The sequence below is a fragment of the Corvus hawaiiensis genome, chromosome 26, assembly GCF_020740725.1.
Source record: "Corvus hawaiiensis isolate bCorHaw1 chromosome 26, bCorHaw1.pri.cur, whole genome shotgun sequence".
Classification (NCBI taxonomy): domain Eukaryota; kingdom Metazoa; phylum Chordata; class Aves; order Passeriformes; family Corvidae; genus Corvus; species Corvus hawaiiensis.
In genome coordinates, this window is record NC_063238.1 from 45944051 (window position 1) to 45970118 (window position 26068).

Consider the following 26068-nt stretch of genomic DNA (forward strand, 5'->3'; position numbering starts at 1 on the left):
GCGGATCGCGGGAGCACAGTCCTGGAGCGGGCAGATTCAAACGGCTCCCAGGAGCTCCGGGACCGGCTCAGGGCCCCTGCTGCGCACCACCAGTACAAAGGTGCAGTTCTTTGCCTGCAGAAACCATTAACCTGCAGTTGTGTTGAATTCTCATCTATTTAATAACCTTAAACCAACATTCTAAATCAGGACCCGCTGTGCAGTGATGCTGTTTCTCTTCAGGGCGGACAGAGGAGACACACAGTGCACCTGACTGCAAAATCTCGTTTGCCTTCTCTACACGCTACAGTACTAGTTTGTGTGAATCGCAGAATGACAGAGTAAGGATCATCGAGTCCAACTCCTGACACTGCCCAGCACCATCCCCAAGACTCACACCATGTGCCAAAGAGTATTGTCCAAACACTTCTTGAACTCTGTCAGGCTTGGTGCTGTAACCACTGCCGTGGGGAGCCTGTTCAAGTGCCCAACCACCCTCTGGGTGAAGAACCTTTTTCTACTATCCAACTTAACCCTCCCCTGACACAACTTCAGGCCATTCCCTTGGATCTTGTCACTGGTGACCACAGAGAAGAGGTCAGTGTCTGCACCTTGTCCCCTCATAAGGAAGTTACAGACTGCGACGAGTCTGGACTAGAAATTAAAATGTGACTCCTGTGACTACTGATAGAGACACTGCCAGTGGAGGGATGAGGTCTGGCTCTGGATATCCTTGTTCCTGTGGGGGAGCGTTACTGGCCCAGCCAAGCAGGTCTGGATTTTCTCTTAATCAGGTCATACTGTATGTTCTGAATCCCCCCTGTCTGCACTGGGGAGTCTCCGATGTGGTCAGAGGTTAAGGCCAGGTGACCTGATCCCAGGGACCTTCCTTCCTTAGGTCACTCCTGGGTTTTTCCCCAGAAGGAAAGGATGACCATCAGGGCTGAACACTGGTAAAGAAAAAAACCAGCAAACCTTCACAACACCTTCATGCCCTGGTACCCAAACAGTGCTGCTGTATAAATGTAACATTGATTCTTCGCAGACTATTCCCCATCAGCCCCATTAATTGAAGGCAGCTTTCCTTAAAAAAGCAAACAACTTCTAACAGTGAAACTGTGCAAGACCACATTCCTGTTCCCACTCCCAGAGTTCCATTCAGATGTCGGTTCTTGTAGGTTAAGGGGGTTCTGAGGGTCCAGTCGGGACGGCCGGACGTAGACGGTGACGGATGGAGACGAGAGATCTCTATAGGCAGGTCTTGGGACACAGTCGGTTTATTGTAAAAGGCGTGGGTATTGGGGCACTGCTCAGAGCTGGTAGACTCAGCTCTGAGCAGGCCCAAGAGAGCAAGAGAGTAAACAGGTGAGAGAGAGAGTGTAAGAGCAAGAGTAAGAGCAAGAGTAGAAGTGGAAGAGAGAGAATGAATAGAAGAGAGAGAATGTCTGAAGTCCTGGTTACAATACAATAAATCATCTTCTGTACTGAATATTCTAATTGTCACTAACCAATCTAATACAAGATACAAATCCTATAGCATTTACATACAGCCTATAAGAGTTCTTATATTACCATAGAGTGTTACATCTTAACTTCTAAAAACTACTCTTTGGACCCCTTCTGCTGAGCTAGTAGGGTCTGCTCTGACCCTTGGACCTGTTTGCAAGCAGAGGGTATTGTTCCATCAAGAGGGGATTACTTCAGTGGCCATACCATTGTTTTCTAGTTGTTCAGTAACTAAGACCTGGTATTTCAAAAGTGGCTTTCATTTCGATGTTGCCTGTAGTTTTCATATTCCCAAAATCTTTTGTCAGGCAATCATATTTCCAAGGCTTTCCTGTTTCATCTTCCCCAACAGGTTCTGCTTGTTAGAATAATGTGAGATTTCTCCACAGTTCTTTACAATAAAAAGTTACTGTGAAGAACTAGAGGGAAATGACTCGTGCAATCACCGAAGACACTCTTCCTATTCTGTCAGCACAGCAGGGGATGGGAATTGGATTAGGGACTTGTGAGTTGAGTGACCGAGCCTGTGGTCACTGCAGAAAAAATCAGCTCAGTGCCAGTCTGTGCCTGGGACTCCTTGATACTGAGCTGGCATAAAAACAGGCAGATCATGTTTAACAGCTTCAGAGCAGACAGGTAAAGGGCGAAAGCAAAGCTGCACTTAACCCAGATAATCTGATACGTACAAATGCAGAGCCTGAACAGATCAAACCCAGAGTGACAGCTGGGATGAGTCACCAGTGTGGAGTCAAGGGGAAGATTCAACTCCTTCTCCATTATCAAAGAGCCCATGGATCTGCACTGCTAAGGAAGCGACTCCAAGAACGAGTTCCTGTTTTCCAGATTACCTTGTCTCTGTTTGTGGCGCCCTTGGGGCAGGTATGTGTCTGTTCCTTGCATTCTGACAGTGATGACAGTGGGCCACTGGCTCCTTGGTGGATGGAGCCAGGGGCCAAGTGTGGTAATCACAGAATCATGGAATGTTTTAAGTGGGAAAGGACCTCAAAGCCCATCCAGTCCCACCCCCTGCCATGGGCAGGGATGCCTTCCACTATCCCAGGTTGCTCCAAGCCCCGTCCAGTCTGGCCTTGGACATTCTAGGGATAGGGCAGCCACAGATTCTCTGGACAACCTGTGTCAGGACCTCACCACCCTCACAGGGGAGAACTTCCTCCCAGTATCCCATCTAAACCTACCAGAAGGCAAGCTCCCATCAGGTCAGATTTCCATTATTTCAATTTTATAGTAATGGAATCACAGAATCATTAAGGTCATAAAAGACCTGTAAGATCATCAAGACCAACCACCAGCCCAGTCCCACCACTATGTTCACCACTAAACCATGTGCTCAAGTGCCATATCCCCATGTGTTTTCAGTTCTGTGGCACTTGAGGACACAAATTTGTGCAATCCCCTCCTGATCACTGCTGAGACCCCTTGCAGTGCTCCTGTTCAGGCTACTGCCATAACTGAGGGCTAGAGCAGTACCCCAGTGTGACCTGGCCAGCACATGTAGGCTGTGTTGGTTCCTGGGGAGAATAGTGCAGCAAAGCTCTCCTTGCTGCTGCCCACCTGTTCGGGGGGTTCACTGTCATGCTCTGCTGGCTCCAAGAGTTGCAGACACAGCAGAAGCAGCTGCCACAATCTGAAATTAGGTCTCACACTCATTTCACACTCTTTGTTTTACCCCATGTCATTAATCCAGACATCATCAATCTGGGACACGAGTGTCCCTTGTTTGCGGGCCGTTGGCAGAAGGAGCCGAGTAAGACACTGGTGACAAACAGTAATTACCCAGATTACTGCACTAATCTAGTGTAACAATGCAAACATACAGTGTAATTCATGAAAACCAAACAAACACCACTTACACATGTACATTGCATTTACAATGAAAGAAGAAGCTCTAAAGTAACCAGTATTATCTTGGAAATAATACAAGAAAATAAACACAGCCAACATTCAAAATGGAAAAGCAGCAAAACGTTATTACTAATTCCCAAGTGGAAGGGTGCAGGCCTTTTTATTCCATTAGGAAAGGCTTTAAAATCAGCAATTCCAGATAATATTCACTCAGGAGTGCAACAGAAAGTGGCTCAGGAGAAGTCAAACCCTAATAAAACCCTAATAAAATGTTGGCGATGTATTTGTGTATACAGCAATAGTGAAACTGAAGGTAAAAGCATATAGTGAAACTGAAGGTAAAAGCATCCTGTTCAATAATCAGATTTGAAAGCTAGTTTTGAAAAGCTGGAACAGAAAAGGTCCACAGATACCATTTAAGTAATGGGGAAAAGAGAAAATGAGAGGTTTTAAGTGTTTTCTGTTTAATAACAAGAAGACTGAAAGGTGATAATTGTATTTAAATTACTGAGAAGCACTTTAGTCAAATACAGGTTATGAGACTTAATGAAGTAGATTAAATTGGTGTGAGATAAAGGCTGAAACAAGAGTGTAGGGGGTAGTTCTGACCACAAACTCTGTGAAGGCCAATGTGTTTTCACTGGGATTTCCCTCAAGTAATAACATCTCAGAATAACTCACACAGGTCCTTGCTGGCTGATAGAATCTAAAAGCCAAAGTTCACATAGATTTTAAGTTCCTTTACAGTTCATTCTAGACTCTTACTACAAGTCATCATTATTTAAAGGAATAAAAGGTTTGTAAAGCCACACACCGAAACTTTGTAGAAAAACTAATGAAACAGTTTAGACCTGACTTTGAGGGATTTCATCAATTCATATTTCAGTATCATACAGGGAAAAGCCCCTAACTCCTACTGAAACTGGCTTTCCTTACAGGCAGGATTGGTTCAGCTCATTCTGAATCACAGCTTCAGACCAGGAGCACTACTTAGCCAATCTAAATTTATATCTGAGATATCAGCTAGATGGTTTAGCTCTTGTATCCAGTGGGGTTCAGCTACAGTTAATCTTTTTGGTCTGGAAGGTCTGAATTGCCCCCATGTACATAGCAACACCATTCCAAGATCTATGGGATGAGCATGGGATGGCTGGTGCTGATGCAGCCACCTCTGTAGTAGTCACCAGTGTTCAGTCTGATAAATCCTGCCTTAAACAGCCATATCATAACCATGACACTACCAGCAATGTCATCATTTTTGGGGCCTCAAAACAGATCCTTTGCAGTTTACTGATGACAGAAAAGGTATTATGTCAAAAATGTAAACAATCAAAGATAACACTGCATTCCATTAGAGAGCAGAAGTGCTCTGTCCACAGGAAGAGAAGCCAAGCAGCTGATGAATCGTTACGTCGATTCCAGTGCCTGAAGGGGCTCCAAGAGATCTGGACTTTAGATGAGGGCCTGGAGTGACAGGACAGCAGGGAATGGCTTCCCACTGCCAGAGGGTGAGTTTAGTTGGGATGTTGGGAAGAAATTCTTCCCTGTGAGGGTGGGGAGGCCCTGGCACAGGTTGCCCAGAGAAGCTGTGGCTGCCCCATCCCTAGCAGTGTTCAAGGCCAGGCTGGATGGGGCTTGGAGCAACCTGGTCCACTGGAAGGTGTCCATGGCAGGGAGGTGGAACTGGATGAGGTTTAAGATCCCTTCCAACCCAAACTGCTCCATGATTCAATGATCAGAGTCCAACCGCTCCCCCAGCACTGCCAAGACCACCACTAACCCACATCCTCAAGTGCCACATTCACACCACTGTTAAATCTCCCCAGGGATGGGGACTCCACCACTGCCCTGGGCAGCTGCGCCAGGGCTGGACAGCCCTTTTCAGGAGGAGTCTTCCAAATATCCCATCTAAACCTCTTCTGGTGCAGCTTCAGTCCATGACCTCTCGTCCTGTCATTTATTACCTGGGAGCAGAACCTGACCCCCACCTGGCTCTACCCTCCTGTTATGGAGTTGTAGAGAGCAAGAAGGTCCCTCCTGAACCCACTTTTCTCCAGGCTGAGCCCCCCAACTCCCTCAGCCGCTCCTGGTGCTCCAGACTCTTCCTCAGCTCTGTTCCTCTCTCTGGACACGCTCTAGCCTCTCAGTACCCTTCTCTTCGTGAAGAGCCCAAAGCTGCCTCCCGGACCGGAGGTACCTCAGCAGTGCCCAGCACAGCAGGCTCAGCCCTCGCACACCCCGGGACCCTTCAGCCCCGGCGCTCGCTCCCTCCCGCCTCCCTGACGTGGCGCCTCCCCCACCCCCGCCTGAGTCAGCGCCGGCCCGGCCCTCGCAGCGGCGGCAGCTGCCGGGCGGGACGAGCCGGGACATGAAAGGTGGAACAGGCGCTGCCACGCCCGGGGCTGCGGGGAATCTCGCTTAACCCTTCCCTGCCCGCGGGGCCCCGGCTCCGGGAGCGGGGACAGTGGTCGGGGTAGATAGGAGGCCACGGGTATAGGCCTCAGACCCCCTGTCACGGAACTCCCAGGGGCGCGGGGGGCACAGTCCCTCCGCAGGGCAGAAAGCGCTGTCCCCAGCCCCTCCTGTTGCCACGGTGCCATTGCCCAGGAGCTACTGCTCGTCTGCCCCCAACAGACCCAGACTATGATAAGTGCCCGAGGAGCCCAGATTCCCCTTCCTGGGAGCCCAGGGCTACGACCGAGCTAGGGCTAGCGCCCAGGGGCCCTCCCCGGGGCTGGGGACCAAGGTCTGTGCCCAGGACTGTGGTGGGGGTCCATGTCAAGGGCCGGGACGGGACAGGGACAGGGGCTGGGGCCCTGCCCTGCCCCGCTCCCAGTCCCGAGCTGGTCTGACAGGCTCGGGGCAGACGGGAAGGGAGAGGCCTCCGGCGGCTCAGGAATGCGCAGCCCTTATCTCTGGCTCCCTGCACGCCTGGGGAGGGAACAGCTCTCCGGAGTTTGCCTTTCTCTCGCTCTTACTCACCCCCGCTCTGCCCTGGGTGGAGCCTCGCTCGCCTGGCTCCCAGGTGAATCAGGTTGCAGGCACGTCCAAGTGAGCAGAGAGTGACCCACCACCTGCCCCAGCTCACCTGGGAAGGTAGAGAAGGGCGGGGATCTCGTGGGTACCTGCATGGCCGCCTGAGCCAGAGAGTGACCCACCACCTGCCCGTCTTCCTGGGAAGGTAGGAGAAGGGCAGATACCTCCTGGGGTACCTGCATGGCTGCGTGAGGTGGAGGGCAAGGGCTGGGGAGGGCCTGTCTTGCTCCTCTGCACAGGGCTGAGCACCTGGCGTCTGGGACAGGGAATTCTGCAGGCAGTCCACGGGCAGGAGATTGCTGCTTCTATGCGGGAAGGCTCCAGTGGCAGGAGGTTCCAGTCACACCATGATGGGGAGAAGGGAGAGAGACAAGAGGAGATGGGAGAGGCAAGGGGGGATCCAGAATGTCCCAGCACTGGCAGCAGGGATTGGGGATGATGAGGGAGGGGATCCAGAATGTCCCAGTTCTGGCAGCAGGGATTGGAGAGGTGAGGGAAGGGACCTGGAATGTCCCAGCTATGTGTCGGGGATGGCAAGGGAAGGGACCTTTCTGTCCTTAGATCAAAACTGCTTATCAAACACTTCACACAATTATGTCCCGTCCCCTTTGAGAAATCCCTAAGGAGCAGATATTCCGAAAGTCAGCCTCATTCTTTGGGAAGAGTCTTGCAGCCTGACTGAGCTCCCCATAACAGAGCCCAAGCTGGCCTCCTCTTTGGATCAGGAATGCAGTAGGGATGTGTGGTCAGGAGGTTGGGACAGAGGGGATGTCACCCCAGATGTGCTGTGAGGGCCGAGGTCTGCGGTGGGCAAGGAGCTGGGAAGCAGCTCCCGAGGCCCCTGCATTCCACTCACATGGATTGGGTGTGCAGCCGAGTGCTGACACGGCCCGCGAGCCCTGACACAGTCATGCACGTACAGGCAGGAGCATGGACAGATGTGTGTGGACAGGCGTGCACAGGCACACGTGCTGGTACTCGCTGAGTTTTCCATAGGTGTGAGCCTGACACACCTCAGGATTTGTGTGTGAGGAGAGGAAGGGGATGGTTCCGTGTTGCTCTCTCAAAATTGCCCGAGGTCAATAGGGGTCAATTATGGATCTTGCCTGGCCTGAGGATTGGGTTCTCCATCTCCTAGAACAGTTAGAAAGGGAAGAGGCACCTGTGAAGGAACAGAAGTACTGGTCACATCCTTCTGCTGCTGAAAACATCTAATTTGTGGAAGCTGCAATAAGCTCAGCTGCAAGAGAGGCCAAAACTAGGTCAGTAACAGCAAACTACCCCAAACCAGAGCAGTGACAGTGACAGCAGTACCAAGCACCAGTTTCCAGTTCCCTATGCATAGGCTCTCCCTGGATCAAGAGGCAGGAGAGCACAGTGTGTCCCAACCCCGGTAGATGGACACATGGGAGCTGCAGTTTAGGGAGAGAAAGTTGTTTTCATTTTGGTCTCACTCCCATTTACCTGAGGGGCTTTACAGTTGCATTTTAGGGGTAAAAAGAGAGTTGGATTTGCTGTGACCTGGCAATAGGAGTATTCTGAGGGAGAAAAAAAAAGTCTTGCTCTTTTTACGGTTTAGGGGAAATTGCATGCTAAAGGAAAAAGTTGTTGTTCCCCCATCTCTGGAAGGTTCAAAGCCAGGCTGGATGGGGCTAGGAGCAACCTGGTCTATTGGAAGATGTCCCTTCCCACAGCAGAGGGGTGAAACAAGATGGGTTTGAAGGTTCTTTCCAACTCAAACCGGTCTCTGATTCTGAGATACTATAAATGCGGAAATGTCTGTGTGCTTGTGCCAGAGCAGGGTCGTGGCTCAGGACAGATTCACGCATGTTCTAGACATAATTTTTCTGGCAATCACAACTTTCCAGGCAATTGAAATTCACCTCCAAACCCTGCAGGATTGGAATTATTTGCATTTTACAGTTACATGAGACACATCTGGACTGCTTATCAGGCCCCATATGCTGGATTTTTGTAGTCTTAATGAGTAAGAGGAGATTGATGAGTGCATTTCTAAAATCTGTGTGTGTGAAGTAAAAGTCAAGGGCAGCACGTGGTTCTCCTTCTCCAAATTAGACCTTACACTGTCCTTTTTTTTTAAGTTCTCTGTTTTAGACTTCCTTATACTTGCTACCTTTTGAATAAAAACCCAGGGAAAGAGATTGGCTGAAGGACAGTGAATGTGGCATGAGCATTGCTTTTGTTGTTGTGGCACTTGGGGATATGGGTTAGTGGTGGCCTTGGCAGTGCTGGGAGAGCAGTTGGACTCGAGGGTCTCAGAGGGCTTTTCCAACCCAAAGGGTTGCATGATTATTCAGATAATCTGCTCTCTAAGAGACACCTTTTGCATGCAGGATGACATTTCATTTCCAGCTGCTGTAAACATCAGGTTTTGTGCTGGTGACTCCCCACAGCTCAGATTTCCCTGTCTGTTCTGTACCCTTGTTGCACGGGACAGTTAAGGCTGACATGTTCACATGCTGCCACTCTGGGACACGTTGACAGGTGTCTCAGTAACCACTTCACAAAGAAAATTACAACATGTAATTCTTCTGCCACTTTTCCCTTCCTCTGGCCTGCAGAAAGATCCCCTGGATATTCTGAATGTCTGGCCACTTTCCTGATTCTCCAGCAAAGAATGTTCTCTGGGATCCCTTGCCCTAGTAAGCAGAGATGAGTGAGAGTCCAGTGGGTGTTAGAGGTGCAGACCAGGCTCCCAGTTCCACTCGACTACAAGCCTATAGTGTTCAGGGCTTTCACTATTCACCTGAGACACAGAAAGAGTTCATGGAGCCACTTAGCAGGGTCAGCTGCCAGAGGTATGAACATGGGAAGCGCAGCTGTGATCTCCGGAAGCTCAGTGAATAATTGATTAATTGAAGCAAGTTCTCATCTAATGGCCAAAACTTCTGAAGTGAAACTCCCAGACTGCAGCAGGCAGACATATTGTCTTTTTTTTCATGATGACTGAGATCTATGTAAGACCATCCAGACTAAAAAATGGGGTGACATTCACTCAGATGATTAACATGGAGTGATCAGCTGGTCAGATGACCAAAGGAGAAGGTCTAGGGGCATTATATGGTACTGTAACAGGAATAACAAATTCCAGCCAGAAATTTTGACAGTAACGCAGACTTTGAGCCTACTGCCTGAAGAGGACATTGAGAAGGAGAACATGGTAAGACTCAGCAGGAAATGCAGAGAGGAGAATGGAAAGAGAAAAAAAAAATAATTAGGACTTGGCAGAGGCAGTCATTGCTAAAAAAGAGTCTAATCCAGGTTATTGCCCACATTTCACTGTCCTGGTGTGAGGAATGTGCCTGAGCTGTGCGTGGTGAGCAGAGCAGTTCATGGGAAGGTGTCCAGCATCCATTATCACACAGTCACGGAATGGTTTGGGTTGGAAGGGACCTTCAAGACCATTTCGTCCCACCCCCTGCCATGGGCAGGGACACCTTCCACTAGACCAGGTTGCTCCAAGCCCCATCCAACGCCTTGGCCACTACCAGGGCTGGGGCAGTCACAGCTTCTCTGTGCAGCTTCCTCTTGGCCCCAGCTCCTGTACGATTCCATGGCCACGTGTTCTGGCCAAAGTAGGAAATTCTGGGCTACACTTCAAAACTACATATGCTGCACCACTGTGAGACTGGCAAGTAAGAGGCCTTAACCAGAGAGATCCTTTTCGGGAGAAGTCCAACCCGTAGGATGGAAAATGAGCACATGCAGGAGCGGCTTCTGGAGAGGACAAGCATGTCCTGCTGTTCATACAGGTTCTTCCTCTGCAGCAAGATCAGAAGGCACTGGCTTGTCCTTCCATCACACACTGCAGAATTAAAAGCCCCACACCTTAAACCATATTCCAGGAGACAGGTCCCTTCCCAGATCATTTACCAAGTACAACATTTTCTTGAGAGCAAACTAACACTTTCCATGTCTCATTGTCACTATGTCTGCTCCAGTCATTTTCCCTCAGGCATTGCTGTCCTCTCCTAAACCCAACCCTCCCAGAACATCAGCAGTCTGTTTGCATAGGATCTTTCCTATTTTTTTTTTTAGGGCAAATATTTTCTTTTAAATAATTGATTTGTAAAATTCATGTATTGAGACATTTTGGAAACATTAATTTTTTTCACAGCTCACCCTAAGAGATGTCAGTGATACCATTGAATGTAGTGTACGGGCCAGGTGGGGTCCGACACAGGGATCAGACCTGCTTTGATTCGTTCCTTGCCCATGGTTTGGAAGTCCTTCAGGTGTTGATAGCACAGAGGGGTTGTGGCTGGCTGTGCTGAGTGTGGGCTAAAGAATAGTCTGTGCTGCCTTTCCTTTCTTGGTGGTATCCAGGGCAGTGAAAAGATGGGGTGGTTAAGCCCAGGAACTTGTGCCTGTACTTGCACATAAGGGGTCTGGGGAACAGACCAGGTCTTCCCAGCCCTTTCCAGACTCAGGGATCCAGCCCTGCTTCCTCCCAGGTAGTTTCTTCCTCGGTGCCTACAGGCCTTCGGCAGCCTCAGCTCCTGGGAGTGTCCCAAAGCAGCGGAGCAGGTCCAGCCAGAGAAGGGATCACCTGAGCGAGGCAGCTTGGGAACTGGCTGTGCAGGCAGAACACGTAACAACAAGCACTGGAGTCAGCACCAGGGAGGCAGATGGAGCCAGCCCCAGGTGCTGAGGCATCAGTGGGGCTGGCACCAGGCACAGCAGATGAGAGAGAAAGGTAACACTGAGCCGGTTCCCTTTTGCTTAGACTGGGCAAACACAGTCCAGTGCCCTTGATTCACACCTGGCACAAAGACTCTGGAGAAAAGCAGGTCCTTTCATTTATGTATTTTAATCTGTAGGGCTATGTGGTGATCACAGCATGGCTGAAACTGTGATTTCCTGCTGCTCTGTTAGGAAAAAAACTGTAAAAGTCTATTGAAATGGAACATAATACGGGCAGACACCAACTGCTGCCCAAGTCAACAGGTTCGTGCTTTTCCCAGTTTCTGCTCTTACAGTGAATCCAGAGGTAAAGGGACAGTTTTTACCCCCAGCTTTATCTGTCAGCCACTTTTCCTTACATTAAATATTCCATATGGTTGAATGTTTTTCTGTGTGGAGGAATCTGCAGGCTGTGATCACATCTGACTTTTCCCTTTATTAAGGGGGTCTGACAGCTTCTGGGAATCACAAAACTGAATGTGTGTGACAGGTATCACAGCCAGTAAAGTCCACTTCCGTTTATACCAGTGGGAACAGAGGCAGATCTCAGGCCAAGCCAAAGGGAAATTCCCTTGGAGACTCCCTCCTCACCCCCCCCCCTTGATCATAGCACAGGGATGGCTGAGACCTGCATGCTCCTTCCTTTCCACCTGTTCCTCTCCTGATGTTTTTTTGGCCAAGGAGGGGAGTGACTCCTTTAGGACTCCCTGTGCACTGGCGCAGCAGCAGCAGCAGACAGTGCAGTGTCTTTGGCACAGCCCAGGCAGACGGGTGGAGGAGAACTGAATCCTGCTTCTCATCAGCCCATTCTATCGGCCTTCATCTACCACTTGTTAACTTTCTGACAAGCTGCTTCGTGCTCTCCTTTATCCACTGCCCCCGAGCATGGGAGGAGTTACTGCAAACAGCCACAGAGCTGCCTTCTGTTCTCCTGCAGCTTCCTCCTGCAAAACCCAACCACCAGCCCAGATTAGCACGCGAGGGAGAGTGGCAACAGAAATCATACCACCTTCTTTCTGTGGGATTCTTGGGGCTTCCTGTGCAGGACCAGGAGTTTGACTTGATGATCCTTGTGTGTCCCTTCCAACTCAGGAGATTCTGTGGTTTTTTCCACACCATTCTGTGTACCTGTCTGTGCTCATCCTTGTCCCAGCCATTGTATTAGGAGAAGGATTTATTGGGGAGGAACTAAAGTTTGCCGGTTTGGTTCTGAAGGTTCTGATCATGAATGGTGATACTTCTAAATTTATGGACATAATTTCATGGAATGATCGCTTAGGATAGCGGAGAAGTGCATGAAATGCCAAATAATGGTAACAGACTTCTAGAATATGTGAAAAAGTGACACTGTGACACACAGGGCTGGAACCCTGCTGCTCTGGAAACAGGCTGGGACAGCTGGGGATGTTCAGCCTGGAGAAGAGAAGGCTCTGGGGACACCTTAGAGCCCCTTCCAGTGCCAGAAGGGGCTCCAGGAGAGCTGGAGGGGGACTTTGGACAAGGGCCTGGAGTGACAGGACAAGAGGGAATGGCTTCCCACTGCCAAAGGGCAGGATTTAGATGGGATATTGGGAAGGAATCATGGAATGTTTTGGGTTGGAAGGGACCTTACGCCTCATCCAGTTCCACCTCCCTGCCACATGGACACCTTCTACTGGACCAGGTTGCTCCAAGCCCCATCCAGCCTGGCTTTGAACAGTGCCAGGGATGGGGCAGCCACAGCTTCTCTGGGCAACCTGTGCCAGGGCCACACCACCCTCACAGGGAAGAGTGTGTCCTCAATATCTGATTTCATCCTCCTGTCAAAGTTGCCTCCCGTCCTCTAGGTAAATTCCAGTATAAAGCATTGACAGTTCTAGGCAGGATCTTGGTAGGACGGATTGTGTGACAGGGTAAGGGGGAATCTCAGAGTTAAAACAATTCTGAGCACTGAGGCTTTAGCAGGCTGATTTGTTAATGTCTGGGAAAAAAATTAAGAGAATATTTGGCCAAACATGAGCATGTCTGTTAGAAGATGAATCCTATCCCATATTTCTTGGATATAATTCACTTATTTTCCATCACCTGTAAGGGGGTGCAGATAGGCACATTATACATACACATTTGGTCACTGACCCTTGAGGAGTAATCCTGGTTCTGAAACTTGGGGGTTTTGGGCCAGTCGAGGTGCCTTTGGGCATCTAAGGTACAGCAGGTGTGACACCAGCCCTGCAGAGACTCACAGCCTCCTCAGCAGCTGCTGGAGGCCAGGCCAGGTACCTTCGGGCATCCCAAGTGACATGGAGTGCCTCTGTGTGAACACCTCAATTGCTGCCCTGGCTATGGTTTGTTTGCACTTTATTTATAGTGACTTTCCCAAGACCTAAGGGCTTGGCAATGGGAAGAAGGAGATTTCCCCCCTTGCTGCCTAATTTACTTTCTGGAATTTTTCTTTCCTCAAAGCACCAGGACCTTGGCTGCAAGATCAGTGGGGATGTTGCCAGTGTGCTCAGTGGTCTGAAGAATGTCTCAGGTCCTGTATCAGTGTGTGCTGCTCAAAAAAATCCAGCTTAAAACAGTTGCTGGATTTTTTTTCCCAGGTCATATAGGCAGGATGTAGCAGGATTCCTTTCCTTTCCTGTCCAGTGCCAGCGAAGTTCTTGCCCACTCTTCCTGGGAAGCTTTTTCTGATAAAATTGTGGCTACTGAAGCCATGGAGGACATTGGTGATGTGCTTGAGCTTTTCTGTTCCCTTCTGGAGGTGCACCACAGGGTTTTTGGACTAAGGGACTTCAGGGCCTTAGTTTTTCAATAGTGTCATGAAAACTGAAGGAGGGATGTTCAGGGGTCCCCTCTGGCCAAACATGTCAAACATCTGCTCACAGCTGCAGGGTGCTGGGTTGACACGAGCTCTTCTCCTGTACCCACTGATGGTTTACTGCCTGAGCTGTAACTGGACACAGAATAACTTGTTACCCATTTTAAAGAATATTTGTTACCCATTATAAAGACCCCCAAGCGAATTGCCACACCCTGTTCTTTTTAGCATCCTCATTTTTCCCTCGATTCCTCATTACTCGTGTCAGAAGATTTTGTAAACTGGGACCAGCAATTAAAATAAAATTAAATTCCTAATTAAATAAAATAAACAAGCATATAAGTAAGTAAAATTCTCTATTCATCAGTAGTTACAGGCTGAAAATCTACATTTCGGATATTTTCAGTTTGTGATTCAGTTTCTTTGACAGTTGTGATGGTTCAGAATTCCAAAAATACAACATTTGTCTTTTTCTGAAAGAAGCTGCAGGAAATAGATTTGCAGGTGAAGTTCAAACAAGGAGCCAACTCCTGCTTGGAGGCACAGAATCACAGAATAAACTGAGTTGGAAAGGGCCACAGGGATCATCGAGTCCAGCTCCTGGCCCTGCACAGGACTATCCCCAAGACTCACACTACGTGCCCGAGAGTGTTGTCCAAATGCTTTTTGAACTCTGCCAAGGAGCCCGTTCCAGTGCCCAGCCACCCTCTGGGTGTAGAACCTTTTTCTTATATCCAGTCTAGCCCTCCCCTGATCCAGCTCCAGCTGTTCCCTTGGGCCCTGTCACTGGTCACCACAAAGAAGAGATCGCTGTCTGCTCCTCCTCTTCCTCTCAGGAGGAAGTTGTGGAGTGCAATGAGGTCTCCCTTCACTCTCCTCCAGGTTGTTTCAGGTGCCCCTGATCAAGGAGAATCCAGCCATCAGGGAAGAAAGAGTACTTTCTGTAACTAACTGATGTGTCCACTCTCCTGTCCCTCTGAGGGGAAACCTGACATGATGTTCCCTTACTCCTGTTAAAAGGAACCAAGGCTTAAAGCACGGAATGCCCTACAAAAAACATGGAATACACAGTTCCGGACTAAAAAAAATAACAAGGCAATGTGGCACACTGAGTGATCCATCTCCTGTTTCCTGAGGCACGTGAACTGGTCCTCCATCAAATCCAGCCTTGCGCTGGGATAATGGACACACACGGAATGGATCAAGAGTAGTTAAGAGAGAAGTGAAAAGATAGGAGTTTAAAAGCCAGTTGTGTCTTAGAAACCTCCTTCTGGCACACAAGTATCAGTCAGAAATGGTATGTGATTGCTTCCATCTGATTTGGAGAGGAATTGCTTTCTAAAGAGTGGGTGACTTGGTGCAGAAGTGGAGAACCAGCCTGGCAGTCAGCAGCTTCATGACACCAAATCTGACCCAGTGCCTCAGGGCTCTGCCAGCTGCAGACAGGTGATCCCAGGAGCTGGAACAGACCAAAACAAAATTTTTAAAAATCCATTAACTAAGTGCAGAATCCATCTGAATTCAGGGAGATGGGCTGTAGCAGGAGAAATTTTATTTATTCTTTGACCTGAACTCAGCTCACGCCCACCAAAGTGACAAAAGGTCATAAATAACCTTTGGGGTTCTAGGTAAATTCTTCCCTTCTGCTTTACCTGACAGGGAAGGATTTTGGAAGATTAATGAAATATCCGTAATTTTGTGTGTGTGTGTGTGTGTGTGTGTGTATATATATGTACGTATGTGTGTGTGTGTGTATCTGTATGTGTGTATAGGTATTTATTTATTTATTCACTTATATGTATAAACCAGCATTTTTCATGCAAACTGAGAATTCATCAACATGGTATTGTTCTTGTTGCAACCCAGGGAATTAAAGGATGCCAACAATTAATGGAATCATGGAAGCACAAGATGGTTTGGGTTGGAAGCTCATCTTGTTCCTCCTTCTTCCACTAGACCAGGTGGCTCCCAGCCATGGAACACGTGTAGAGCTGGGGCGGACACTTACAGTGGCATAAACACAACTTCTGGTTTTTATTTCACAGTTCTGAGTCGTGGGTCTATTTTGGAGGAAATACTGCCCACCCCCCCCAGATTAAGTGCAGAGTTTTCCACGTCCCCTCCAAACATCCCTTGCAGGCTTCCCTGAACATCTCTGCCAGACCAGCAACCCACCACTATTGCTGTGTTCAGTGGTACCAGGACACCCTCCAGCTCCATATCCATGTTCTCCCAGTGTCTCAGGGAAACCCATGATGATCACTTTGCTTTCACATCAAATTTACTTCTTCACTGGTACCATTTTTTCCTGCTTACTCACAAATATACTCAGCACCACAAACACATGGGGAACTCAAGTGACTCCTGATTGTAAAACCTGGGAGCAGAGCCTGACCCCCATCTGGCTGCACCCTCCTGTCAGGGAGCTGCAGAGCAACGAGAGAGTTCTCCCAAATCAGCCCAGGTGAGCACAGGTGTTTCCTGATGTCCCTTTGAACCTACCACCTGCCAGGTTAATTTTCTGCCTGTTTAGTCCTTGTCCTGGCAGCGGAGATGCCCTGGTCACAGTTTGTAGATGTCTTCTCTAGGCTGAGGAGTCAGAGTTCAGGTGCCACCTTTTTTTGGGATGCGAGGAGTAAAACGTCCCTATCCCCAGGCCACTCTGGCTGTGAGTTCCTCCTGAATCTGTGTAGTGCTGCTGTTCTCTGTGGTCCTACCAGATAACAGTCAGTACTACCTGGTGCTTCTTTAAAGCTCAATCTTCTCCATCTTCATTTTTAACTGTAGTGAAATAATTATATTAATCAATATAAAATTGTTTCACCACTTGACCAGTATTTTTCTGCTGCTGTTTTGATTGTCCAGCAGTATCGCAGGGTTCTTCTGATGCTTCTTCCTTCTAGCGTTGCAGTTGGTTCTTTGACTGTCACTCTCCTGTCTCTGAGCACTGTGAGCAGTTTGCTGTGTGATCATTGTTCCATCGTGGCTTATATCTGGATGAGTTGGATACAAAAAGACCATTTTGTTCCACACCCTTGCCATGGGCAGGGGCACCTTCCACCAGAGATACATAGTGGAGTGCTCTGTACTTGAAGAGGAAAAAGACAGAATTAGAATTAGTGGGAAGATAAATGCAGACAATCCAGACTGTAAAGGCAGCTGCATATGAGGACTATAAAGATGATTATCTGTTGCAATACATCACACATGGACCTGTTGGATTTTCCTATTCTTATATTAAGACCTTTTTTCCTGTTGTACCATGCAGCTCCACCAGGAGTTTCAGTTTGGAGCAGGAGTAGCTTGTGGGAGGTTGAGGCAGGAGTAACACAGCACTGCTCTGCTAGGCAGGTGGTCGAATAAGAACTTGAAACTTGTTTATCCTTACAGTTCTTAATGAGAGTGATAGTCTGAGTCTAAAGTCTTTATCTTCCTCCCAGTCCATGGCAATCCCTCCCATTTTTGAAGCAGAAGTGTTGGATGGCAACAACGACAGCAGCAACCCTCACCTTCTGAACTCAGACTCAGTAACATAACTTAGCAGGAGTCACTCACTCTTTTGGGGATCATGAGGAAGTCTCTGCTGGCACCTCAGTGGTGGGGTGCAGGAAAAGAACGTTCCAGCATTGACATTAGTTCAGAGTCTGAAGCCAAAGTGCTTTGAGCAATTTGTGGATCAGTCAGATATTACTGTTGTGGTACAACAAGCTTTTCTCTCAAAAATGGGGTAAAATCAGATTTGTCTATAGTCTCAAATAATTGATCCCCTATAGACAATTATCAAATATTGCATGTGAGTCCCTTCAGCTCTGTTTTTTCTCAGCATGAGGAGACTGGAAAAGTGATCACATCCCTTGTTTATTTATTTCTTCATTCATCTCATGAAGACTCCTCTGCCTTCTGACTGTTACACCAGCAGGACATCCCTATACTCACCTGCACCCATGCACTGCCTGCTTCTGTTCACATGCTGAGGTGGCTATAACACCCGATTTGTAAGGATCCAGAGGGTGCCCTTGTATTCAGGCATGCACTTTTGGTTTAGGGCCACATTACACATGGTAAATAACTTTTGTAGCATTTGGAAAGTAATTTTTATGGAGTGTAGATAATAACTACCTACAGCTTTGCTCTTGACTTTAAAACAAATGATAAATTTAAGCCTAGCAACCAGCAGCCTAAAAGAGAAAGTTGGGCATTCTGTTGGATGCATGGGCCTTGCTTATCCCAGGACTGCCTGGTTGATCTGTTGCTTATTTTGGCCCAAAACAGTTAACTTTGTGAAGGTAATGGTTAAGTGACTCACACCTTTGCCTGATTTTAGGCTCCCGTGCCTTTGGATTGAACTTTCTGCAGCATTGCTCCATGTGCTTTTAATCTCTTCCCTTTGCCTTTGCTCTATGAGGAAGATGTGTCACTGTCATGACACCGCTCCTATGGATGTTTTTTCTTTCCCTCCAGCTTTCCCTCCCCTCATGGCTCGTCGGTCCCAAAGCTCCTCACAGGGGGACAACCCCCTCGACCCCAACTACCTTCCCCCCCACTACAAGGAGTATTACCGCCTGGCACTGGATGTGCTCACAGAGGAGGGCAAGGAGAGTTACCAGCGCTTCCTGGCAGAGGAAGCGGCCCCCGATTTCCTCTGTGGCTCTGAGGTAGATCACATAATCCAGAACCTCCAGAAGCCCCAGTACGCCAACCAGGAGGGCAGCACAGACACTGCGGGGGACAATGACATGGACGGATCCTCCGGGACTTACTGGCCCATGAACTCAGATCTTGCCGTTCCTGAGCTTGACCTGGGCTGGCCGATGGTCTTTGGGTTCAGGGGAACAGAGGTGACAACACTGGTGCAGCCACCCCCGCCAGACAACCCCAGCATTAAGGAGGAGGCTCGCAGGATGATTCGAGCAGCACAGCAGGTAAGAGAGGGAGAGCCCAGCTAGAGCAGAGGTAAAATCACACATGTGCCAGAGAAGCATCAGAATAGAGAATCATAATGGAGTGGTTGGAGTCAGAGGGACCTTAAAGCTCCTTCAGTTCTCCCTGCCTTGCCATGGGCAGGGACACCTTCCACTACACCAGAGTGCTCCAAGCCCCATCCAACCTGGCCTTGAACACTTCCAGGGATAGGGCAGCCACACCTTCTTGGGGCAGCCTGTGCCAGGGCCTTATCCCCCTCACAGGGATCAATTTTTTCCCAATATCTCATCTAACTCTGCCCTCTGGCAGTATAAAGCCACTCCCCCTTGTGTTGTCACTCCAGGCCCTTGTCCAAAGTCCCTCTTGAGCTCTCTTGGAGCCACTTTAGGCCCTGGAAGGGGCTGTAAGGTTTCCCTGGAGCCTTCTCTTCTCCAGGCTGAGCAACATCAGGTCCTCTGCCAATTCCCTTAACTTTGCTTCCAGAACCTGACAAAGGAGCAGGATGATTCAAATCCACCACTGACTGCACCAAAGCTTGTCTCTGCTCTGCTCTCGTGGCACGGTGTCCAAGGCCATGCTAAAATACACCAAGACCTCACAGAATCCCAAAACAGTTGAGATTGGAAGGGGCCTCTGGAGCTGGTCCTGTCCAGCCCCCCTGCTCAGAGGAGGTCGATTAGAGAGGGTCACTCAGGCTGTGTCCTTGAGCATCTCCAAGGGTGGAGACTAAACCTTTCTGGACAGCCTGTTCCCATGTTCATGGTCTCCTTACAGTCCCAGAGGCTTTTCTGTAACTGAACTGTAATTTCCTGTGTTTCAGTTTGTGTCTTGTCCTCTCCCTGGGTACCACTGAGAAGAGTTTGGCTCCTTCTTCCTTACACCCTTTCCATCAAGTATTTATACTCACAGAGCTGGGAAGGACAGGAAGGTAGACCTGTGAAGCTGCTTCCCATATAACCAGCATGTGGATGCAGCTGAATAGTGGCTGCCTGAATGTTGGCCAGGAAATTACCTAAAAATGGCATGTGGATGCTGGAGTGGGGGGAGCAGCTCCATACACCATCTAGTGTCATTACATGGCCAAAAAATTCATGGAATCATTGGATTGATGAGTCGGGGAACAGCCGGGGAGGTTTCCCCTCACCTGCATACACAGAACATGCACCTTCCTGGACAGAAACTCTCTTTCCAGTTCGGGGCCCACAGTGCTTAATGGAACCTTTAATTGGGATGTTTCCTGTTCCAAAAGGAAGTTGGAATGAAAGTTCCAGTTTCAAAAGGAAGCCGAGATGGGGACAGTGCAGCTTTGGGGTGTGAGAAGCTGGGAAACATGGTTGGTCAGGGCATGAGCCAGCACAGGTGGCTGACGTGTCTCTGCATCCTGTCTCCAGGTGGTGGCCATTGTGATGGACATTTTCACGGATGTGGATCTACTGTTTGAGGTGCTGGATGCTGCTTCTCGCCGAGTGCCTGTCTACATCCTGCTGGATGAAATGAACTCCCAGCTTTTCCTCGATACAGCTGCCAAGTGCAGAGTCAACCTGAACTACGTGGAGGTGAGCAAAGACCTGCCCTACCTGGTTGTGTCCTAAGGGGGATGTCTCCTGGGACACAGAGGGCTAGTATGGCAGGAAACACCTGAGAAAGGGGAGAATGGGCCATAGGTTGGTGAAAGATCAATGTGAAGAAAATGAGATCTGGCACGACATGGGGTGAAGGCTGAAGACACACTGAGAAAGGGGTTTGTACACCGCTGTGTCTGCAGGCAGAATCACTGGAGCTGGAGGATAATCCCGGTGGCAGGATGGAGGTTAAAAGGAGACAGGGAAGGAGGGGCAGGGGAGGGAATGAGGGTCCCATCTGAGTCAGTGCCTTTCTGGTTTGCAGTTCCTGAGGGTGAGGACGGTGTCTGGCCCAACCTACTACTGCCGCACAGGGATGTCCTTCAAAGGGCACCTGAAGGAGAAGTTCTTGCTAGTGGACTGCATGGTGGTGCTGAGTGGCAACTACAGGTGAGGAGCCCTGCCGTGGTACCTGTCCAGTTTGGAGACAGAGATGCTCAGGTGCTTTGTGCAAGGGGCTGGCTGCAAAGGTGCTCAGCTCTCATCTGATCCATTCTAGGGACAATCTGCCATAGCATAAGGAGTGTAAGATTTGCATCTTAGTCTGGACCAAATGAACTTTGACCTCCACTCATAGAATCATCAAATCACAGAATGGTTTGTGTGGGAAGGGACTTAAAGCTCAGCTTGTTCCACCCCCACAGCCCCACATGGGCAGGGACACCTTCCACTAGACCACGTTGCTCCAAGCCCGTCCAACCTGGCCTTGAACATTTCCAGGGATGGGGCAGCCACAGTTTTCTCTGGGCAACCTGTGCCAGAGCCTCACCGTGCTCACAGGGAAGGATTTCTTCCCAATATGTCATTTCATGGAATTCTAGAACTGGGTTGAAGTGACCTTAAAGCCCACCCAGTCTCACTCCACTGCCACGGGCAGGGACACCTTCCACTAGACCAGGCTGCTCCAAGCCCCATCCAGCCTGGCCTTGGACACTTCCAGGAATGGGGCAGCCATAGCTTCTCTGGGCAACAGAGAGATGGATGGTTTTAGTGGTGGGTGGTTTTAGTTAGGACTGAGATCAGCCATTAACCATCCTTTTGGGAATAACAATCCTACTAGCTAAGGTGTTCATTTTTGGCAGAATAAATGTTTTTAGTGAGTTCCTGTAGAAGAATTTCTCCTTCACCTATTAAAAGGGTGATGGGATAAACACCTGCCATGCTCTAAGAATGTAATCATAAAATCACAGAATGGTTTGGGTTGGACAGACCCTAAAGCTTAATATGGTTTCTCCCCGTGCTGTTGTGTAGTAGAAGGCAAGGAGACTTTCTACTAGACCAGGTTGCTCAAAGCCTACCATGAGTTACTTCTCATGGTGGAAGATAAGCAAATAGAATAAAGGGTATTTTTAAATTAATTTTATGAAGAAAAAAGTTACAAGAATCTGACTAAAGTGCACATTCCTTGATAATAAGATTCCACCTTGGGTTTTTTTTCCTGATGTTTGGAAAGAATTATTCACACTTGATGCTGTACCAAACAACTGTTCTGATTGGATCATTTTTGGTTTACGAGAAGATCAAGTTAATTGTTCAGGACTACTTCTGCCATGCTCTCATGTGCTTTGGACTTTCAAATATTGTATCATTTCTGAAGTGGGAAGTTGTGGAAGTGTTCAAGATTAGGTTTGACAAGGCTTGGAGAAACCTGGGCTAGTGGAAGATGTCCCTGCCCATGGCAGGGGAGTGAAAAAAGATGTGATGGTCCCTTCCAACCCAAACCAGCGTGGGATTCTGAGGGACAGGCTGGTGAGTTGGTAAAGCCGCATTCTGGCACTTCCACATGGATATCAGGGACAAAAATTTTGTTCACTGAAGGACACTGAGCAGCAATTTTTCAGGAAAAGTACTCCATTTTGCAGTAGCGGTAGATACACCATCTAAAGAAGTCCTTCAGCCCAGGCAACCCCAAACCAGGCTTCCTTCACATAAAGAATTAAAAAATCCGTGGGGGGAAAAAAAAAGACAGTAATTCTAAGGGTTTTGGTTAACCCCAGCAGGCATCCAAGCCTTACAAAGGTGTCCCTCATGATTCCCAGCAGAATGTAATAGAGAATCTTAAAGGTGAGAACACTCCTGGGTTGTGATACAGTTTAACAGCTACAGCAAACCTGCACACACAGGCAAGGCAAAATAAGGGGTCCCTTCCCTGCTTCCCGTCGGTCAGCAGATGGGGGAAAAAAAGCAGAACTTGACTTGGGAAGATGAACTCCATAACACTGAACATCTTCCTCCCTCATTTCCAGCTCAGCTCCTTCTGTTCAGTTCCCTTCAAACTGTGTGGGTGAAAAGGTTGTAGATTGTGTCACCCCAGGATTGAGATCCTGAATTTGTCTTTTCAGAGGTTCCTGTCAGCACATCTCCCCAGTCTTTGGGGTCCTGGGACTGGTTTCACCTGCCAGGTGCTGAGGGTACACACTGACTGGTGTCCAGGTCATTACTGACAGTGTTAAAGACAGGAACATCTACTTCACATAAGGATTATCATCAGCTCGCACTCTGGGGGACACATCTGACTGGCTTTTTAGAACAGAAATCATTTATTGCCGTGTAAAATTCTCTGCAAAGATGTGATCCCAAATCAATCTGTAACTGTGAGGTTTGGGAACAGTCATGTGTAACAAGTACCTGCAGGGGACTTTTCTGCCTGAGCAGAAAATTTAGAATTTGCTTCAGGTGAGCAAATGCTTTAATAATGAAAATAGGTACAGCTGAGTTACTCGACGGTAATACCCTCCATCACTTCTGTTCTCTCTCTAGTTTCATGTGGTCCTTTGAGAAGATTCACAGGAGCATTGCGCACATCTTCCAGGGCGAGCTGGTGGCCAGCTTTGATGAAGAATTCCGCATTTTGTTTGCACAGTCAGAACCTCTCGTTCCTCCGGCCAACGTTTTGGCAAAGGCAGAGAACACGTTCGCCATGGCTCCCTTTGGCAATAACATGCCTTTCTTTCCCAAAAAAGGCCCCCTGATGTTCCAGAGGGATGACAGTCTCTTCCCCTCCTTCATGGACAGAGTGGATCCGGACAGGTACTTCCTCTCCAATTTTCGACGAGATGACATGCTGCGGCACACTGTGGAGGGCTCAGCCATGCGGATGTATAAAAAGGTGGAAATGGAGAATTCCCAGATGGATCCGGTCAGGGGTTTCCTCCGTTCCAAGCAGCTGGAGTTGGATGCTTTTAAGAGACACAGTTTTGCAGAAGGAACGTTTGAAAATTTTGCTTCTGCCAAGCAGTACACCCGGCAGATGTTCATGAACAACATGGACGAGTTCAAAATCCAATCCAGTCATTTCCAGAAGGACCAGTTCTACCAGTACCAGTTTGAACATCCCCATCTTTCTGGCAGACCTCAGGGATTCTTTGAGAGGATTCGAGGGGGGAGGCCAGGATTCAATGAACTGGAAGACTATGGAGAGGGACCCCGATACCCTGAACTGGAACCCAGTTTCCCACAGGAGGGTTTCCCCTTACGGCTGGATTACGTACCCTCAAATTCTTCCAGGGAGGTGAGACACGGCTCTGACCAGCTGAACCCTGCGGGCAATGGCCCAATGGGAATGATGTTACGGAGGCAGAATATAGGACAGAAATTCATTTGCCAGACTTCTCCCACGCAGAAGCAGAGCCTGGAGCAGCGCCTGTTCCTACAGGACAAGGATGAAGACCAGGATGACGACAAGAACACACAGGAAAACAGAACAGGGTTACGGAACTGGAGGATTTCTTCGTACCTCAGTGCGTACCAGTCTGAACCAGATGAAGGGCTCCCGATGCCGATGGAGTCCGAGGCATATAACGATGCTCTTGGGGATCCCCTCACAAAGCACCCCACTGACCTCGTCCCAGCCTTCAAATCCCCCATGCCTTTCAATAGCAAGCCACTGGGAATTGACAGTGCTAAAGAATCTTCAGATCCTGATAGAGCAGGTGAAGAAACCTCAATAATGAAACCAGATGCTTTCAGGTCCAGGATAAATCCCTTGATCCAGAGGAGCTCCAGGCTCAGGTCCTCTCTGATTTTCAGTGCTGCCAAGTTAGATCAGCCCAACACCACAATAGAAAAGGTGCAGATGATCCAAAAAGAGCAAATGTCCAGTGAGTTAACAAAGGACAATGAAACCATCAAGACGGCTGCCTCCTCCAAAGTGGCTGAGCTGCTGGAGAAGTACAAAGCTGTGGGCAAGGACACGGAACGGGGCACAGTCACCCACACCAAAGCTGTTTCAGGTTACCTACAGGAGGAATCACAGAATACGGAGAAGAAATGTACCAAATCTGTGCAGTATAAGATTCTGGAGAGCAGGGTGCTGGACTCCAAAGACTCCTGCAGTACTTACAAAATGCATGGAGAGTTGGACAGAGCATTTGGAATGGCCTCATCCACCCCCCAGCTTGGGGACGCATTGAGTAAAGATCCCCTGGCACATCTTGGCACTAAGGTGGACAAGCTGTCATCCCGGTTTTACCCCATTGAGAACAAACCTGCTCTTCCAGAGAAGGAGAGCCTGATATTTGTAGGAGACACTCAGAAATTGGCTCTTCCAGAGAAGAAGGACAGAGTGACCTTCAGAGAAGACACTCCAAAATTAGTCAACACAGAAATGAAGAAACCACAGGTTAGGACAAGTACTACATCCTCAGTTCTAGAAAGCCTGTCTAGAAGTCAAGGGTCTGACAGTTCTCTCAACAAATCTGAGGAAGACTGTTCAAAACAAGATCAAAATCCCATGGAGTTTTTAAGAAAAGGGTCACTACGGCTGAAGCAGCTTTTGAACCCAAAAGGTGAAAAGAAATTGGAGGAGGAACCTGCTTCTGAGAGCGGGAAGTGTGACAAGCAGGCAGTGGTGCTCAAACGATCGTCCATAGGGGACTGCCAGGAAGCGATGGAGGAAGAAAAATCCCACAAATTCACAGCACCACTCCCCCCCAAGAGCAGCCAGACAACACAAGGGAGGTTCCCTTCCTCCACAGCCAACATCCTGTACAGCAGCAACTTGCGTGATGACACCAAGGTGATCCTGGAGCAGATCTCTGCCAATAGCCAGAAGAACAGAGCTGAGCTGGCCAAGCAGCTGCCATCCACCAGCAACCCTGACCTCTCCAGGTCAACCACAAGCTTGGAAAGAAAAGGGGAAAAGGAGAAAAGCTGCAACATCCACAGGTCTGAGAGCTTTGGGAGCCAGAAACGGAACCTCCAGCGGCAGCCATCGGAGGATAGAGACACCCTCCTGAAAAAAATGGAGAACATGCGGAAGGAGAAGCGAGTCTACAGCAGGTTCGAGGTGTTCTGCAAGAAGGACGAACACACAAGTCCGAGTGAAGAGGAATATGACACAGATGCCAAAGACAAGAAAATGGGAAAATTCATGCCCAAAATCCTGGGGACCTTCAAGACCAAAAAATGATTCTAGAAATCCTATTTAATTCCATTTAATCACTGACTGTCACAGGGAAACAAGGAAGAAACTTGTCTATGACGGCTACAAACCCCAATGGCAAGGCTCTTCTTGATTAGTGAACAGAAATGTATCCAGCATGAGCCTCCCATGGCACAGTTTGCTCAATAAAGTCAGGTGGTATCAAACAACCTTATCACAGTATGTTCCAAATAAAATAATTAAAATGCCAACATG

The 26068-nt window shown here is 48.6% G+C and overlaps 2 protein-coding genes across 3 annotated transcripts in view; one reads left to right on the forward strand and one right to left on the reverse strand.

Annotated features, from left to right (window-relative positions):
• FAM83H (family with sequence similarity 83 member H) lies at nt 1-26064 on the forward strand. 2 transcript variants are annotated; one of them, XM_048286505.1, is made up of 6 exons: nt 1-1147; nt 1838-2364; nt 18347-18807; nt 20200-20364; nt 20696-20820; nt 23191-26064. In XM_048286505.1, the coding sequence occupies exons 3-6, from the start codon at nt 18361-18363 to the stop codon at nt 25838-25840; spliced, it is 3387 nt and encodes a 1128-aa protein (XP_048142462.1). In that variant the 5' UTR covers nt 1-1147; nt 1838-2364; nt 18347-18360; the 3' UTR covers nt 25841-26064. The 2 variants fall into 2 exon arrangements, with proteins under 2 accessions (XP_048142462.1, XP_048142461.1); XM_048286504.1 differs by lacking the exons at nt 1-1147; nt 1838-2364 and adding an exon at nt 6316-6529.
• MAPK15 (mitogen-activated protein kinase 15) overlaps nt 14225-26068 on the reverse strand; it is a 26234-nt gene continuing 14390 nt past the window's right edge. Inside the window, exon 13 of the mRNA XM_048286510.1 lies at nt 14225-16968. Within this exon, the coding sequence (XP_048142467.1) occupies nt 16873-16968 (96 nt within the window). The 3' untranslated portion in view covers nt 14225-16872. The remainder of the gene's footprint in view (nt 16969-26068) is intronic.

Bases quoted from the DNA above. Each gene is read 5' to 3' on its own strand.
- FAM83H (XM_048286505.1), top strand. From the start codon at position 18,361: ATGGCTCGTCGGTCCCAAAGCTCCTCACAGGGGGACAACCCCCTCGAC. The intron at 18,808-20,199 runs GTAAGAGAGGGA...TCCTGTCTCCAG, and splicing joins TGATTCGAGCAGCACAGCAG to GTGGTGGCCATTGTGATGGA. The intron at 20,821-23,190 runs GTGAGGAGCCCT...TTCTCTCTCTAG, and splicing joins GTGCTGAGTGGCAACTACAG to TTTCATGTGGTCCTTTGAGA.